An 18,559-nucleotide genomic window follows, 5' to 3' on the forward strand; every position below is an offset into this window, starting at 1 on the left:
GTTTTATGTTGTATTTAGAAACTTAGAAATTACCATGGATTAGTATTGGTGTTCATATAAACAGGGTGGAGAAAAATTGTGTCACGAAATTCTAACCCTTGATAGCTGATGCCTCTAGGAACCAAAATTACTAATGTTGTATATGTTGACAATGCACCATTTTTAAACCATGGAAACCTGCCACCACACCCTCCGATTGGCCATGCGATTGCCCTGTTGCCATTCGTCGGTTGATGGGCAGCACTATGGTTGTCAGTTCACACGTACAAACTTCCCTCACCCCGTCATTGCCCCAACGTGTTACGCACACATGTCGAATAGGTATTGCTGTTTGTCTCCAGTTTTGGAACACACACACACGTCACCTGCAATTAAGTCATACAGTAAGCATGGTGGCACAGTATTTGTTTGAAGGACAACGAGATATGGTTTTTGTTTATGTACTAGCTGGTGGTAACGTGCTTGAAAAAAATGGCTCTGAGCACTATGGGACTCAACTTCTAAGGTCATCAGTCCCCTAGAACTTAGAACTACTTAAACCTAACTAACCTAAGGACTTCACACACATCCATGCCCAAGGCGGGATTCGAACCTGCGACCATAGCGGTCCCGCGGTTCCAGACTGTAGCGCCAGAACCGCATGGCCACTCCGGCTGGCTAATGTGTTTGAAGCTCGAGGGTTGTATGAGCAACGGTACCAATCAAGATGCCACCTACACCGGCAAACATTTATAGCAATTCACTGGTGACTTGCCGAAACAAACTCGTTAGCGGGATATCATGGTGATGCTGCAAGACCTCAAACTCGATGGGATACCGCATTTGAAGAGACTGTTCTCAAGCATTTCGAGGGAGCAGCTACGACAAGTACTCGAGCAGTTGGACACACACTGGCAGTCATTCATCGGTTAGTCTGGAAGGTTTTGAGGGATGATGGCCAGCATGCATTTAGTTTCCACCCTGTCCAAGACCTAAATCCTGTGGCAGACTATGAGTACAGTCTGGGGTTTTGCTGGTGGTTTCTGTGACATGTTGCACAAGATCCCAACTTCCCCTCTATTATGTTGTTTACTGACAAGTGCACCTTCCATTGAGATGGCATTTACAACACACGAAACATTCATTACTGGGCAAGGGGAAGTCCTCACATCACATACATCAGGAAAGATTTTCACTCAACATTTGGGCAGACATTATGGGTGACCATCTGCTTGGGCCGGTCTGTCTACCTCCTCGACTTACTGGGGCAAATTACCTCCACTTTTTGCAAGAAACTCTACCCGGCCTGCTGGAAGGTGTTCCCCCGGACATATTGCTAAGCATGTGGTTGCAGCATGATGGGGAGCCTGCACATAACAGTTGTGCTGTGTGTGAATATTTAAATGAAATCCTTGATGGCCGGGTAGTTGGCAGAGGTGGTCTTAGAGCATGGCCCCCGCGATCACAAGACCTCATGCCACCAGACTTTTTCCTGTGGGGATTCTTCAAAGTTCTAGTTCACCCTCCCAGAAATGAACCACCTAGAAATGAAGAGGAATTAATGAATCACATTCAACATGCTGCCAATCACATCAGGGCAATGCCACGAATCTTTGCAAGAGTTCGGCAAAACACAGCTTGACATTACTGAGCTTGTGTTGCCAGTTGGAGCACCTGCTTTAAGTAAACAATGTCCTAGCTACAAAAAAGGCCCTTTTCAGTGCCGACACAATTTGTAAAAGACATGCGAACTAACAGCTGTTGATGGGTTTGTTACCGGTACGTCTTATCATGAAACTACAGTGGATGTGTGAGGATCTTGGCAGTTTCACCCCCAGAGTGGAAGGCTGGCACACTACCACTGAGTATGTGGGCCGCCTTGGATACATCGCAATCTCCAGCAGGCAAAGCATTCTCAGTCATGCTTTGCCCAGAGCATCCGGCAACAGGGCACTCCTGCGCCAATTGGAGCGTGTGGCGCTAAGTTTCCGTAGTTTAAAAATGGTGCGTTGTTGACCTACACAACATTAGTAATTTTGATTCCTACTGGCATCAGCTATCCAGGGTTAAAATTTCGTGACACAGTTTTTCTCCATCCTGTATATCTCTCTCTCTGTGTGTGTGTGTGTGTGTGTGTGTGTGTGTGTGTGTGTGTGTGTGCACGCACGTGCTTCGGGACAAACAGCACAGATTTCTTCTTGTCTGTTTCTTCATGGATAAGGCATTAGTATGCATACTGTTTTCATATATTTGGTGCAACCTGAGACATAGAGAAGCAATTACTTCTTTTTCCTCTGATTTATAGACTGTGTTAGGCATTGTCATATGTAGCACTGTTAATCGGTACCAAACAATATTACCCAATTTTCTCTTTCCCTGGAAAAGATTGCAAGTACCAACTAGTGGCTATTTACACGCAAGCATTTTTTCTGATGCACTTGCTGCCACTCAGGAATGAATATACTGAATGAAAACATAGTTCAAAATCAATGTCACTAAATTTTATATTTTAGGCATGTTGCACATTTAACTAGATACAGCTTTGACCTAATAATATTCAGTTCCTTACATGCTGTATTGAAAATTGCTTTTCATAGCTAATTGAGTAGAATGGGATTTTAACACTAGACTTTGCATCACTGTGCAAATTTAGCTGATTGCCTTGCAGTAGTAGTTACAAAATTCTGAAATAACTTCAGTAATATGTCATTTGCTAGTGTGTACTCTGCCCATAGTTCTGTGTCAAACAGAAAAAATTTTGTAAGTGTGTGAATAGTTGTTTGTTTATTTATTATTTGCTAGTGAATTTTATACATTGGAAAATGTGTTGAATTTCAAGTGCACTTTTCTTTCATAAAGCTTAGGACATCAGATGCCATCCCTAGTTGTAACCTGCTATTTTCGTTAGATATAGACCTTCCGTAAGTCTTTCTTCTAAGAGTCATCAGGCACATTTGATGTTTCGGAAAATATTTGCAATTGCGTCTTTCCAAAACATAGATAAAAGTCAGCTCAAACAAATGTTTCCTTTCCCAACTTGCGCCATCTCATGTGTCAACCCATGTTGCACTGCCTGTCTGCTTCTTACTTTTCATGTAACAAGTCCATATATTTTATAGATTAAAGCAAAATTTACTTGGTTATAAAGAACCACTACCTAATAAAACCAGCACTCACAACATATTTTCCCACATCTGATTCTCCACCACCACCACCACAGTGTAACACTTAATGTTCTACACACATTTCTTTGGAAATTAATTAAGGGTGAAATGTAATAAGTCACCTACTAGCACAGAAGCTGAGTCACTGATAGTCACGTAAACAAGACTGAGAACTTTTCTAGCTATCAGAGGTGAATAGCTGCTCAAAACAAGCAGCACACAACAGACACAGGTTGGTGGGTGGGGGGCGGGTAGGATAATGCTTTTGGGGACATTCACAGGGGCTTCTATGTTACATGTAGACTATGTGAACATTGTGAATCTTCGGGTTTTCGACACTTATATCTGTCCTACATTGTCAGAATACTGTGGATGGAAGGCACTTATAAATGGCTAAACTGACACTTATAAATGGCTGGATTCTCTAAGCTGATTATGTTTTGGAGGCACTGCAGCTAGTGAAGTTCTCAATCTTCATTAAGTGCCTATCGATGACATGGAGGCTCTGCTATTGAGTGGGTTGTTACCTTTACTCCTTGAATAATTTACATTGCACCAAAGACTTCATACATTTCTGGTTGATTTACCATTTTATTTTACTTCATGGCTTTCTTCTTCAAATGAAAAAGATGTACATCATTACAAATGCAAAAAATAAATATTTGGCAACTGAAGATTTCTACTATAATACCAGTATTGAAAAAGCTGCTGTGGAATACTGGTGACAGTTATGCGTAACAGTACATTGTGGTTTGTAAATCTCATAACGTACATAATCTAAATCATTTGATTCAGGTACATGAGACTTGTCAGTGTGTTGCAATGCTACTTATTGTCTGCCTGCCAAATTACACTGATAAGACAAAACATTTTGACCACTGCCTACTACGATGTTGGATGCCACCTGGTGGTATTGTGCTCACATGATGCGGTAACAAAAGTATGTAAGTGGAATAGACCCTAGCAAATATATGGGTTGAAAGTGGAGAAATCCATTGAGATAACCGACTTTGACAAACAGCAGATTATTACTATGCAGTGCCTGTGAATGAGTATGGTGAGCATCTATGGAGACAGTGAAACAGCCACTAGCTGGACGTCCACGACTCTTCCCAGAATGTGGGGTTCAGAGCTAAGTAAAGTAGGATAGATGATAGTCGGTGGCACTGGTGCATGCATTAGTGTTCCAGAGCACACTGTTCATTGTACATTGTTGAACATGGAGCTCTGCAGCAGACCACCCCTACATGTTGACTGACTAACATTGTCAGTTACGATTACAGTGGGCATCATAGGGCCATCGGGATTCAATCATCGGTCAAGAGAAACATGCTGACTCTTCAGCTGAATCACATTTTTACTGCACAAGGTTGACAGTTGTCTCCACAAATGTCATCATCGAGGTGAACAGCAGTTTGAAGTATGCAGTGCACCACAGATACAGGCTGGTGGGAGCAGTATTATACTATGGAGACATTCTCCTGCACTTGTATGGCACCTGTGGTAGTAGTTGAACACATGCTAACAGCTGTGAATTACTGGCCTCTCTTGATGCTTGATGTCTTCCCCAATGGCGATATAGAGTTTGAGCAGTATAATTGTGTCTGTGCTACAGTGGTTTGAGGAGCTGATGTCTCAGCGACCAAATTTGCCTGAAGTAAATCCTATGGAACCCTTCTGGCTCCCTATCAGGCACCATCACCATGTACGCAAATCAGCGGCCCATTATCTACGTGAATTACATGACCTGTGTGTAGACATCTTGTGCCACATACTTCCACAAACCTACCATCAAACTGTTGGATCCCTGATAGACAGAATCAGTGATGTATTACATTCAAAGATGGGCAGAAAAAGTATCAAGCAGGTGGTCATAATGTTTTGTCCCATCAGTGTAGGTTCTTAGAATCATTTCAGAGTAATGAAACTCATAGACTGGATTTTCAACTTGTCACATATAAAATAGCAGTCAACCATTAAAAAAAGGAGCCAGTTACACAGATTTATGAGACAATTTATTTTGTGGAAATTATCTTGAGCTTCCTAATAAATAATAGATCCAAACTTTTGGATCCAGCCACAATAGAGGGTGTATTACAGCATCAGTGACTACCGGCATTAAAAGGAATATTGAGAAAAGTAGGATATTTTCTCTTAGCATATGTAACTGTGAAAATATTGCATATTCATCAGAACAGCCAATATCAGACATTCATCTTGGGGATGAAGGTGGGGAGTGTACATGGGTTAAATACAAAAGTATTTGTGTGTGTGTGTGTGTGTGTGTGTGTGTGTGTGTGTGTGTGTATACTACAGTATATGAAGTGAGGACTTTGCCACAAATTTGAACAAACTCAAAGCTTTGTTGACCATTTATAGCTGAAAGAAACCAAAATGCACACAAGGAGAGAATTGCGAGACACTTTCATTAAATTTTATGGTAAACATGTTCTGACCAATCTGACAAAAAACTGAGGAGGTTTTGATCCCAAGTGAAGTTTGTAAGCAGTTCAAAAAGTGTCCACACAGTTGCTCAGAGGTAATTCTGAAACTAAAATGGGGAAATACAGATAAGACAGAAATACTGAATTTGGTTGTTTCACTGTGGATGTGCCTAATATGATTCCTTCTTTCAGTCATCACACATATGCCCAAATGACAGATATTGCGATACGTGATCATGGAATAGAAGATCACCTGAAATCAGTAAACAGAGAGAAGCAAGTTAACCCAGTAAGATAACTGAATGATTCTATTTAACTGCTGTGTATCTTATGTGCCGAGACAATAAAGTTACTGCATCATTACAGAAAGGTGCAGGTCATTCTCACTTTCAGGAAGAATTATCAGACACATACCCATATTTATAGACGTATATTGCTGACCTCTGTCTGTTGTAGGATCGTGGAACACATTTTACGATGTTGTATTTTGATGTTTTTGGGACTTGTAAATCTCCTCCACAGGAATCAATGTGGATTTCCAGGCTGCAATTTTTTGAAACTTAGCTCACACCATTCAGAAAACAATACACAATGACACCCAGGCTAATTCTGAGTTCTTGACTTCCAGAGGGCATCCAGTTTGTCTGGTGTGAAATATAAGGGCTCAAAGAACAATAAATGAGCTTTGTACCTCAAGGGAGTGTTGTAGGACCATTACTGCCATTATGTATAAAATTATGCTTTCCTTAATACTAGAAGCTCCTTCCAGCTGTTCACTGATGACATTTATATTAACAGTAATGTCCCAAAACTGCAGATAATTTTGCCAGAAGCCCAGAGGGTTTGCAGAACGTGAATGCCCGAAAGAAAAAGGGGATGACTTTCAGTTAACCCTCATCATAAATAAATTTAGTGTATTTTACATAAATAGGAGGAAAGCTGTTGTTTGGTTAGAGTATTACCGCTCAATCACTAGAAACAGCAATAATTGTAAAAATCTAGAAATATGCATCTGGACCAAAGTAAAGAAGAACAATGTTATGAAACTACTTATGGGAAAATCAAGTGCTAGACTGAGTTTTAGTGAATGAATCCTAAAAAATGTAATTCACCGATAGAAGAGGTAGCCGTCAGGACTTTTACTCAACTGATTCTTGATATGTTGTGTCAATATGGAAGTCTTATCAGGTAATGTTAACAGAAGCAGTAGAGAAGATCCAAAGAAGAGTGGAGTTTTTGTCATGAGCCCAAGAGTGTCACTGAGGTGCTTATCAAATTTTTGTGGTAGACACTAACAAGAGAAGTGTTGTACATAGTGGAGGTGCTGACTTTTAATGTATTACAGAGCATGAAAATAACCAATGGTTTAAACTGGCCAATTGCATGGATAATAAAAAGAATACAGCCTACTTGGACGATGTTTTCATTCTCAAAACATGTTGAGGCTGTGGACCTACATAATAATAAAATTTTAAAAGATAAGGTTCTTGTTGTTTCGCAATGCATGCAACTTAACATGGTTCATTTGTGATAATCATCATGTTTCTGTATTACATGACTCTTTGTGATATTTGCTACAGGTCTGTTGACTCTTACGGAATGTGGTGGTTTTCGAATAGTCCTGTCATTTATCATGCATTCTTGCAGCATAAGCCAAAGGAAATGAGTCTTGATATGTCTGTTAAATTTAATGAACTGACACTATGAATGCAGTTGTTCTCTTAAACTTTCCATTTGCCTTCTTCACGATGTTTCTTACTTTCCCTGTACACTTTCCTGATCTTTCAGTAGTAGTTCATGTTCCTCTCTTCATGCGTGTGCACTCATGTGTGTGTGTGTGTGTGTGTGTGTTTCAAAGGGAAAATTCAATTAAGAAAATTGTTTAAATTACAAGAGAGAGAATTTCTAATACTGTTGATAAGTACATTTAAAGCAGAATTTAATAACCTTAGCATTTTAAAACCATATGTTCTTTCTTCTTTGAGGAAAGCATAATTCATTCCTTGCTCTGCCTTTAATGTGAAAGCACTCATCTTATTTACCAAATGACAGTTGTTTACTGCATTGGTTTTTGATGTAAGAACGGCAACAATTAAAGTGGATGAATGCATTAATATACATGTAAGGTCTGTGTGCCTTGGGGATATAGGGATATCAAGTGCTCAGTTGCTGAATATGCTCCACTGTGTGAGTCAAAAAACTTGATTGTCTGCTGTACCACATTGGCCATTGGTATCCACTTATACAACACCAGTTCTTCAAACTGTGGAGATGGGAAGTTGCACTCCAACACATCCTCTCATCCTTTCATAATTCAATAACTCTAAACACAACATTCAGTGTTTTAAAAAGTTTTTGTCTCCATTGTTTCTCTTTCCTTCCTGATTTGTACCTGATTCTTTGATTTCCTACTCTCTCTGATGCTTTTTCCTTCACCATAGTATCTTTTTGCTCTTATTAAAGGTGAGTCAGTCTCAACGTAGGGTGTGAATGACCTGTCTGTCCCCTCTCCTCTTTGCAACCTCACACAACAAATCCCTGTTTCCTTCTAGAAGAAGAAACATATTGTGCCAAAAAATAGTACTACTTTTTGCTTTAAATGTTTATATGTACAGTATTTGTAATTATAGGGGGAAATGTCATTTTTAACATTGTCTTTAATTAGTTTAGTGGCCGCAGAAATACATACACAGCCTTAGGTCTTTCTTCCACAATTTCCAACCACAATGGAATGGCCATTGAACAAATCTGCATGTCACCCTCAGGTGCACAACAAAAATAAATAGCACTGGTGATATATTTTGATTATTGCCATCCTGATCTTTATGGGACTTAAGTCTACACTGGGAGACATCATTATCAATAAGAGCTTCTTTTTTATAGTATCATAAATCTGTTCACACCAGAATAGCAATAAAGCGTGTTAGTAAGATTGTTAGTTTCAAACTAAATTTAATCATAATTCACATACTTCAGTTTTAATTCAATTTTGCTTGCATAGAGTTGCTTAGTTATTTAATTATTATAGAATACTGATGAATGCTTTGAGCTTAAATAAGCTTCTGAAACACATTTGCTTCAAACAAATTCCTGAGTAAACTGCTTGTTAATTTGCTCAGATTATCACCTTATGTATTGCACTACAATTTGAATTGATTTTTTTCTCCTAAAGGTCCCCTGTCAGTACAGAGATTACACTGCAACTAAAAGACAGTTAACTTTTTCTTACCAGGAAAATCTCATGAAGGTATGTGTCATATTAAATTAATGAATAGATCGTAACATACTGAATCATGAGCCATTACATTTTGGAGAAAGAGATGCAAAACAATATTTATATCTTATTTTTTGCTGAAAGTACAGAATTATAATACCTCATTTGAAATTTGTAAATTTCAAATGTGAGAATGTGCACCTTATTATGTCAGCTTAATGTTGAGGAAAATGCAATCATTGTTATTATTGAGAGCAAAATGCAACATGGGAGATTTCTATTGAACAGTTTTTTCTGTACTCTTTAAGATTCTTGTGGCAGCTCTTTAGTTGCAGTTGAAACAACCATGATTTTCTGTGAACTGAAATCAATGAAATTTTTATTGTGTGTACTGTTGAGATTACAAGCTTCAAATATATCAAAGTAGCATATTATTCTGACTAGTGACAGATAATGATTGTAGTAGGGCTAATAGCTACAGTTATAAAAACAAACAAATCTGAGTCTTTGACTTTCAGAGACAATAATATTCACTTCATGAGCAGTAGGTAAAAGGTAATAAAGTGTAATAGATAGAGAAGCTGAAGGATCTTAATGGCAAAACCAGTGTTGTAATTGCTTGTTTTCAGGTAAACCTAAGTAATGTATATATTTTCCATTAAAATGTTTGCTGCATGACATCTTATCTGCATAGCTTATAGTTCTCACTAAATCAACCAAATCCTTGGAATTTTAATTTACATATGGATTTGTCAGTAAAGGCTACTTCCTTAACATGATATAAAGTTTTCATGCCTTGATTGATTTTTTGATTTTGTTGGCTAATTTTCAGTGTATTTTTCCTAATATTGTCTCATGCCCCAAGATATAACATTTCGCCTGTCTTGCAGACATATAATATTTGTTAAGGGTCGTAATTGTTATGCATTATTTTTGTTGTGAGTCACCACTCCAAGGACTTCCACAATTTGTCGAATTGCCTATCTTTGAATTCTGGGAGATAAGTTTGTCAAATGCACATAACTTGAACATTTCAAGCAGTTGGGTCAAAGTTGTAGAGTTGTGAAGGTGTAATTTTATTGAAAATGGGAATGTGGGACTTAACTTTATTGAATATATAGTTTGTGTCCTCTGCCAGTAAAATAAAAATTATATTTTAAATCTTTGTTTGGTACTTGTGAATATTATGTACCAGTTTGGGTCATCCAGGGCAGATATAACACGTTCATTGGTTCAGTCAAGGTAAAGAGAGAGTCAATATCTATTCATAAAAAATTTCAGTTTTGTAGGAAAGAAACTATGTAAACAGGAACTGTGTATGCTGTGCTATAGTACTCCCAAGGTACTCAGGTGTACTGCTAGATGCAATCATCAAAGATCCATAATATTTCTGCAGATAACCATTCCGCCATCATCAGGCAGTGCTGATGTATCTGCTGTGTGCTGGTGATATTTATGCCAGCTACTCTAGAGAGAGTTCGAGCCTCACCAAACCTTTGCCTGTGTTCGGTGGTGGTGGTAATAGCTTGGTTGGGGGTGGGTAGGCTAAATTGCCTTCTGCCCACTGTCCCCATAACATCTCTCATCTAGATGTCATGTTCATGAAGCTTAGTATTGGCTCCCATGTCACTCCCTGTATTGGCTCCCTGTTCACTAAATTCACTAAATTATGAGCCACATGGATTTCAATCAATTCTTTGAAAATCGAGTCCCAAAATTTATCGATGCAAACCAGGACTTTCGATTACTGATAACACGTTTTATGTCCATTTTCAGTGCAGTGTTCTGCTATTTCAGATTTGTTGGACTGCAGTAAGCAGGTGTGGCACTCATGTTCTCTGTATTGATCTTTGATTGTGCAGATCATTTGTCCAATATAACAGTTGCACAGAACTTTACATGCCCCAGAATTTTTGACAACACATTGCCAGCAAATGGTGTGAAAGCAGTATTCTTGTCATCTTCTTCCATGTTTTCAGCATGTGTGTTGTTTTTGAGCTCTTGCATTGCAGGGCCAAAATAGGAACTTTTTTAGAGAGAGTGGAAGATGACGTGGGCCTCAAAAAAGTACCAAGTTCCTTGAAAATTGGGAAAAACTTACATTGGACAAATGATCCATGCAATTGAAGGTCGATGTACAGAACATGAGTGGCATACGGGGATTCTTGTTTTCAAAGATGCAATTGAAATCCATGTGACTGATAATTCAATCAACAGGGACATGGCCTTCCAACTGAGCCACTACTAAGCTTCATTAAAGCAGAATATGGCAGATAGATGCGAGATGTGACAGGAATGGTGGGTAGAAGGCAATGCAGGCTTTCCCGCCCACCACTGCAACCTCACATCCCCCTCACACCAAGCACGGTGTGGGAATAGGGAGTCTTGAACTCTGCACTGGCAGGCATAAATACCGCCACCATGCAGCAGACATATTCCATCAGCACAACTGATGATGGAAAAATGGTTATTTGCCCAATTATCATGGACTTTTGAGAAATGGATCCTGCAGTACACTCGAGAACCTTGGAAGCAGCATATATACTAGGAAAGCCTCATATCACACACTGTGCTATAATGTTTCTCAAATGTGTGAAATGCCTGTCTTGTATTAACAGGTTAGAACTAGTATGTGCAGAGAAAGACAACATTAATAGTCCTCTATTCAACTGATATGCTAAAGAGAGCATCAGAAGTACTGACAAATTATTACCAACAAATATTTAAACACATAACATGTAAAAAATATCTTACAGAAATTCAGAAAACTTACTACACTTTACAGTGGAAGCCTAGGGTACAACAGATGTTAAAACATGATTTCAACAAATTCCAGTGAAGTGGAATTGCATACTGCTCCTATGGAAATTAAATAACATTAATTGTGAATGGGGTCCTGGGGCTAATGAGTTTCCTATATCCTTTACAGGTACATCATTTACAGGTAACTCTGATATACTGTACATAAGTGTAATACTAAATCAGATGTAGCAGTAGTTAGAGAAGGGAATTTTGATAAATTACCTTTGAACATCATCCTACACCATACATCCAGACAAAATAAAAGGAGAGCAGGTGTTTTGATTTCCCGAAGAAAAGTGTTGTTGTTTAGATGCTGTGTTTGCATTTGTGCTTCCAGGCATTAAAGAAATATTTATGTGGAAAGAAACCAAAGGATGAATAATATCAGAGGAAGCATCTAAAAATGACGAAGTATTGACTCTATCAAAACTACAGAAATTCTGTTAACCCTCTGTTTTCTAGTTTTTGGAATTGGAAATTTTGTGGGAAGTTTCTATGGGGCTAAACTGCTGATGTCATTGGTCCGTAGGCTTACACACTACTTAATCTAACTAAAACTAACTTACACTAAGAACAACACAGACAACCATGCCCGAGGAAGGACTCAAACCACCGATGGGGAAAGACGCGCAAACTGTGACAAGACGCCACAGACCGCACAGCTACCCCGCAGCGCTCTGGTGTTTCTGTGTAAATTCGTGTACCAGTTTTTTACATAGTTAGAAGCAATTTTTAATGGACATTTATCGTACATAATGCATGAAATACAGTGTAATATCTGGTGAATTTGGGATGCAGGGGAATGGTGTACAATGCCAATCAAACAGACTGAAATTCCAAATTGCTTTATTAAGATTCCACATCATGGCTGAATATAGGAAGTGGCAGCACAGCTGAGGCTTTTAGTGGCCTTCTGTGTATTGTCTCCCTGCAATGCTGACAGAGTGCAGCATTGGGCAGGTAGTAGTAGCTTGTCATGCAACTGCTTCTGTCAGCATTGACTCCAGGTTCAAGTGGTGTCAGCTAGCCATGGCCACGTGTCTTGTGGCGTAGCTCATGCTCTCTGCACTGTCCAGTAGGTGGCAGGTAGGTAACGTTATGGCAACAACCCAGCTGCCTTGCATTGATGGTTGATAAGCTGGTTCCTGACACAGAGTCAAACTGTTGTCTGAAACCAATTTTCTGTGCACCACTCAATTGTTATACTGCTGCGGTGATGAAGCTGTGATACTAACAGGAGTGACTTCAGTGTAAAATGGCTACATTTTTATACATTCTGAACTGCAATTGCATGGTCATTGGTATGTTTTGTGGAACATATCCTATAACCAATATTTTGGTGGCCTCTGACGTGGAAAAGCTGCTGCCCTCTTTTGCATAGGTACTGCTGTGTAAACTGCTTCCACACCTCACCAGGCTGGCTTGCTCTCAGTGTTGCAGCAGCTGTTATATTTTGTAAGGCATAGCATTCGCTCCTGTCTGCAATTGGTGCTGCTGCAAATCACTTCTTAACTTTGTGCATTTCTGACCAAATATGGTCTGTGCAATACATTGTCCTCCTCTTTAAAAAGACCCAGTTGCCTTAAACTAGATTACCTGTATTCAAAATAGGTTGACAAGTTCTCTGATGGTTGCCTCAGTAGGCTCTGTCCATTATTTACTGAAAATTGCTCTTACCACTACGTTTCCTTATGTACTACTTATCCTAAGCTCCATTAGTTCCTCTTTAGCTTAACTTACTGTTACAGTTCCCACTACTGCCTCTTAGACTCTAGAAATCCAGTCCACCGGGGTTTGAACAGTGGCTGGCTCTAAGCTTTGTCTTCCATTTCACTTCTTATACATGTAAACAAGAACTGTGCCTAGTGCCACTGTGGTACCTGGTATGACAGTGGTCAAGGTTGTTTCTCTGGTTCTGGATCTCCCTGTAGTGATACAAATGCTGCATCAGCGTCTCCAAGATGATTTACCCGCTCCTGCTCGTTAATGAGTTTGTCTGTGGAGTGAATAAACTTTGATCCTCAAGTCAATTTCAATATTTAGATTCATGGCTGGTAACATTTCCATAGGTTCCTCTGGCCAATACAACCGAGTCTGTGAAGTGCTCAGATGAGTTATTCCCGTAATTGTGGCAGGTCGGCAGAAAGTAGGTCCCACTATTTTTCATGATGCCCCATTTATTAACAATCATATTCTGTGTAGCTCTAGCCTTTTTGCCACTGTTAACTTCCTCTGTTCATAGCAACTGGCTACTACTAACACTTTATCGAAGGTAGAGTACAACTAATATGCCTCAGCCTGCTGAAAGTACAACTCAGCCCTGATCATCTATTTCTTGCTATCCTTTTCCATTTTCTGCACCAGCAGTAACTTCACTGCACAGCAGTTCTGCCCTCTCTCATTCCTCTGTTTGGAGAAACTGTAATTTCATCACTGTAACACGTTTGCAACATCCTCTGCAGTGATTAACAGCTACTGCAACCTGACCCTGGCAAACTTCCCCAGAGTCCCGCACTTGATGGGATATGTGTGGACTACATAATATTGGCATTGTGCCTGTTTCCCTGCTACTGGAAATGAAACTGAAATGTACACCTTTGCTCCATCAGTCCTTGCTTCTACTGTGGCTGGGTTAAAATAGAAGGGGAATTTCTATGGTTAGGTACCAAGGCCAATTTTAATATGTGTGATTGTCCTTTTTGCACTTTCCCTAATCCCTCCATGTTTTTGTTTGGTGACAACAAGTTTACTGCCAGTCATTGTCACACAGCCTGTTGCATAGCTTCTCACAATTCTGATACCCCTCTACGTGGTTCTCACACATTCTTCTCCAAGGACTGTAACCATTTTGTTATTACTACTTCCCTATCCAATATTTTTGCTTTGGCTTGTAACATCTTAATGTTATGGTTCACTGATTCTTGTACAGGTTTTGTATAGTTGATTACTTCCTCAGTCACATGGCATAATAGCCAAGTATTTTTTCAAACATCAGTCTCCAAGCTTGTTTGATGTACCCAATCTGAGGACATGGGTACCCATTACCCTTCCCTCCTACTAAAAGTTCCCTGCTCCCCCACAACAGTTCATCACACTTATACTATACTTTATACTGTACTTATACCTCGCAAACACAGAACATAAATCTACTCACATCTCCTAGGTCTTAATGCGTAATGGAGTTATTGCCATAGGTTCACCTAAAACCTCTCTCTCACTCCTCCACATACTCATTTTCACATTTTCTTTCTGTTCTCACCCCATAATTCCTTTAGAAACTTCTGGGATTCCATGAATTTATTTCAAACATCCCATATGTACAGTTGCTGTCCTTGTTATCAATTGGAAATTGATGTTCATGGGTGATATAGTTTCCACAACTTGGTATGATCCTTGATATTTTGCAAAACATGTCTTCATCATCTGCTTTGGGGTACAAGAAATCGATCATATCACTCATTGGCCAACCGTGTATTGTGGCATTCTTACTGTATGATTCATTGTTTCTTTTTGCTTTTCTAGTGTCATAGTATTGGCCTTGCGTACCCTATTCCATATTTCCCTTATCACTCTCGCAAACTGTTTAACCAATTCTCCTGTCGTACCCTTCTTGGCCCTTAACATACTATATGGCAGTATAATCTTATAATCATATACTACCTCATACAGTGATAATCCTAAATTTGTGTGCTGCTTTGAGTTGGACGCTGAGACTGCCTACCTTAAATGAATATCCCAGTTGGTATGGTGTGTGTCCATATAGCATCCAAGCAACTTCCCTATAGTTCTAAGAACTCTTTCCATTCTGCCATTAGCTTGAGAACATTACGGACTTGTCAGTTTTTTCGTGCTCAACAGCTTGCACCATTCCTTGAACAAATCCAACGTAAAGTTGGTGCCCCAATCAGTCACTATCATCGCAGGTACCTGAACTTCTGTATCCAACTGTTTACTAGCGCTTGCACCACTGATGCTGTCTGTTGGTTTTGCAATATGGCTATTTCTACGTATCTTGAAAAATGGTCTAAAATCATGAGTACATATTTATTCCCTGCAGGTGTTTTGTTGAAATGACCTAATACATTAACCCCTTAAAATGACATTAATTCCTTAAAATGATATAATACAACACTCCTGAGCAATTGAAGATGTGATCTCGTGGAAATTGGGTTTTCTGCCGGATATCAGTGTCTTCCAAACATGATATTTTGACGTCATTACTTGACGTCTTCATCAGGTGTTCCCTGAGACTGGGTGATTGCTGGACTGGGTCGCATATTTATGCCTGTCTGGTTCCTGGTGTTCTGTTTGCCATTCCCGAGTCGGTCCGCGCTCGCGAGTCGCGCTATCCTTCCGCTCTAGGTGTTCCCTATTCCGTCCGCGCCCACTCTGGCCGCCTCCAACTGCTGTCATGGCCTCCTGGAGTTGCCTTCTCAGTTTGAACCCATGAGTGGCGCTCCCCTGCCACTCTGGACGTTCCCTATTCCATCCGTGCCCACTCTGGCCGCCTCCAACTGCGGTGGTGGCCTCCTGGTGTTCCCTTCTCGGTCTGCCCCCGCGAGTGGCGTTTCCCTGCCGCTCTGGACGTTCCCTCTTCAGTTCGCGCCCGCTCTGGCCGCCTCCAACTGCGGTCGTGGCCTCCCGGTGTTCCCTTCTCGGTCCGCACCCGCGAGTGGCGCCCCCCTGACGCTCTGGACTTCATGCCCGCAGTGTGCAGATGTCTGTGGCTCGTTGTTGGTGTTGGAAACATCCACACACTGTGGGTACGAACCAAGAAGGGAACACCAGGAAGCCTCAGCCGCAGTCAGAGGCGGCCAGAGTGGGCGCGGATGGAATAGGGAACGTCCAGAGTGGCAGGGGAGCGCCACTCACGGGCGCGGACTGAGAAGGCAACACCAGGAGGCCACGACCGCAGTTGGAGGCAGCCAGAGTGGGCGCAGACGGAATAGGGAACACCTAGAGTGGCAGGATAGGATGACTCATGGCCGCGGACTGACTAGGGAACGGCAAACAGAACACCAGGCACAGGGCAGTCATAAATATGCGACCCGGTCCAGCAAGTAGCCAGTCTCAGGGAACACCTGATGAAGACGTCAAGTAATGACATCGAAATATCCTGTTTGGAAGATGCTGATATCTGGTAGAAAACCCGATTTCCACAAGATGTTATCAAATCACCGGGAAAGTCTAAGAAATTACAATTTAATATGTACTAATGCTATAGGTAATCTATACAATGGCACTCTTGTCCAACACAGATCTGCTTTCTGTGCACACTGCATGCAATTCTGCACATGTTGGACGACATCCACCTTCCTGTTCCTCCACTAGTACCTTTCTACTGCTCTCCAGTTTGTATATATACATCCACCATGACCTGCTACCAAGTGATACTGTATCTCTCAGCTTTGCTGGTACCACAACTTGCTCTCCCGACATAGTTTTTCTGCACAGCAACCCATTCTGTACACAAAACTGTGATTGATCATAAAACTGCTCACATTCATCACCTGTCTTCTGTGCTGCCTGCCATTCCTCAAGCTCATTATCTTCAGCTTGTAGTACTGCTGTTTTTCTTCTCAATCCATCTGCATTTCTGTGTTTCTTTCCAGGTTAATGTATGACTTCAAAATCAAATACATTCAGACGTACTGCCCATCATGTCAACCTACTAGATGAATCATTCAACTCTAGCAACTATTTCTACATTGTGTGATGTGTTATCTTTCAAAACCTTTTCCCATAGAGATAATATTTGAAATTGATGATTCCATAGATATGGTTTAACTTTTCCTTTTCTGTTGTGAAGTAATTCTTCTCCGCTGAGTTTATTTACCTTGTGTGGGCCACTAGATTTTCTTTGTCCTCAACTTTGTGAGACACTTGCAACCAAATGCATATTTGCTTCCGTTGCGTGACAGAATGAATTCCGTATTGAGAATTGGAAACACGAAGATCGGACTTATCATTGAAGCTTTTTTCATTTTCTCAAAAGCCTGCTTATAATTCTCTGACCAAAGAAATTTTTAACCTTTCTTCAGTGATTGTGTCACTGGCCTGGCAATATCCACAAATCCTTTTATTAACCTTGTATAATAATTCACAACTCCAAGAAATGATTGCAGTTCTGTCACTTATTAAGTTACAGAAAATTCATGGACTGTTTTAACTAACCTCTGGTCTGTCCTAACACCATCCTTATTGATCATGTGACCAAGATATGCCACTTCTTCTAACACAAAATTACGCTTCTCTGTACTCAAAATTAAATTTTCTGTCCTCAGTCTCAAGAATGTTCTATGGGCTGCTCCACATCACTTGCAAAGAAGATTGTATCATCAGCATACATGATGCAATGACACGGTTTAAACCCTCTGAGAACTCCTTCCAACAACCTCTGAAATGTTACAAGTGTGTTTCTCAGTTCAAAAGGAATCTTTCTGAACTAATTATGTCTCCACGGTGAAGAAAATTCTGTTTTATGATAATCTTCTGGAGCAACTTCTAGCTGATGGTAGCCACTCCATAAGTCCAGCATTGAAAAATGCTCACACTGACCTAAATAGTGTATGGTTTCTGTAATGTTCAGCAAAGAGTAAGCACCTGTTATAGTTTTGGCATTCAAGTGTCTATGATTCAAACAGTACTTGTATTTTCATGATCGATCCATTGATTTTTTGGGCACAATGTTAATCCCGGTCACCATTGAGTATTACTTTCCTTAGTAATCCTATTCTTTACCTGCTGATTGATGAATTCCTGCAGAAGTGGCTGCAAGTACCTCAGTATCCTGTATAGTTTGCGGTACACTGGCGATTAAATTCCTGTCAGAATCCGGTGCTGTGTAATATGCATTACAGGCCTCCTCCCTTTTTTTTTTTTTTTTTTTTTTTTTTTTTTTTTTAAGGGGGGGGGGGGGTGATACACCTAAATTCCAAGAGTAGTTCTTTCATTTG

General features: G+C 40.2%; 1 protein-coding gene across 1 annotated transcript in view; it reads left to right on the forward strand.

Annotated features, from left to right (window-relative positions):
- The window catches only part of LOC126281447 (sodium channel protein para), a 1,486,858-nt gene that overhangs the window by 958,879 nt on the left and 509,420 nt on the right, over positions 1–18,559 (forward strand). Inside the window, exon 16 of the mRNA XM_049980418.1 lies at positions 8,760–8,834. Within this exon, the coding sequence (XP_049836375.1) occupies positions 8,760–8,834 (75 nt within the window). The remainder of the gene's footprint in view (positions 1–8,759; positions 8,835–18,559) is intronic.

Source organism: Schistocerca gregaria, chromosome 7, assembly GCF_023897955.1.
Source record: "Schistocerca gregaria isolate iqSchGreg1 chromosome 7, iqSchGreg1.2, whole genome shotgun sequence".
Lineage (NCBI taxonomy): Eukaryota > Metazoa > Arthropoda > Insecta > Orthoptera > Acrididae > Schistocerca > Schistocerca gregaria.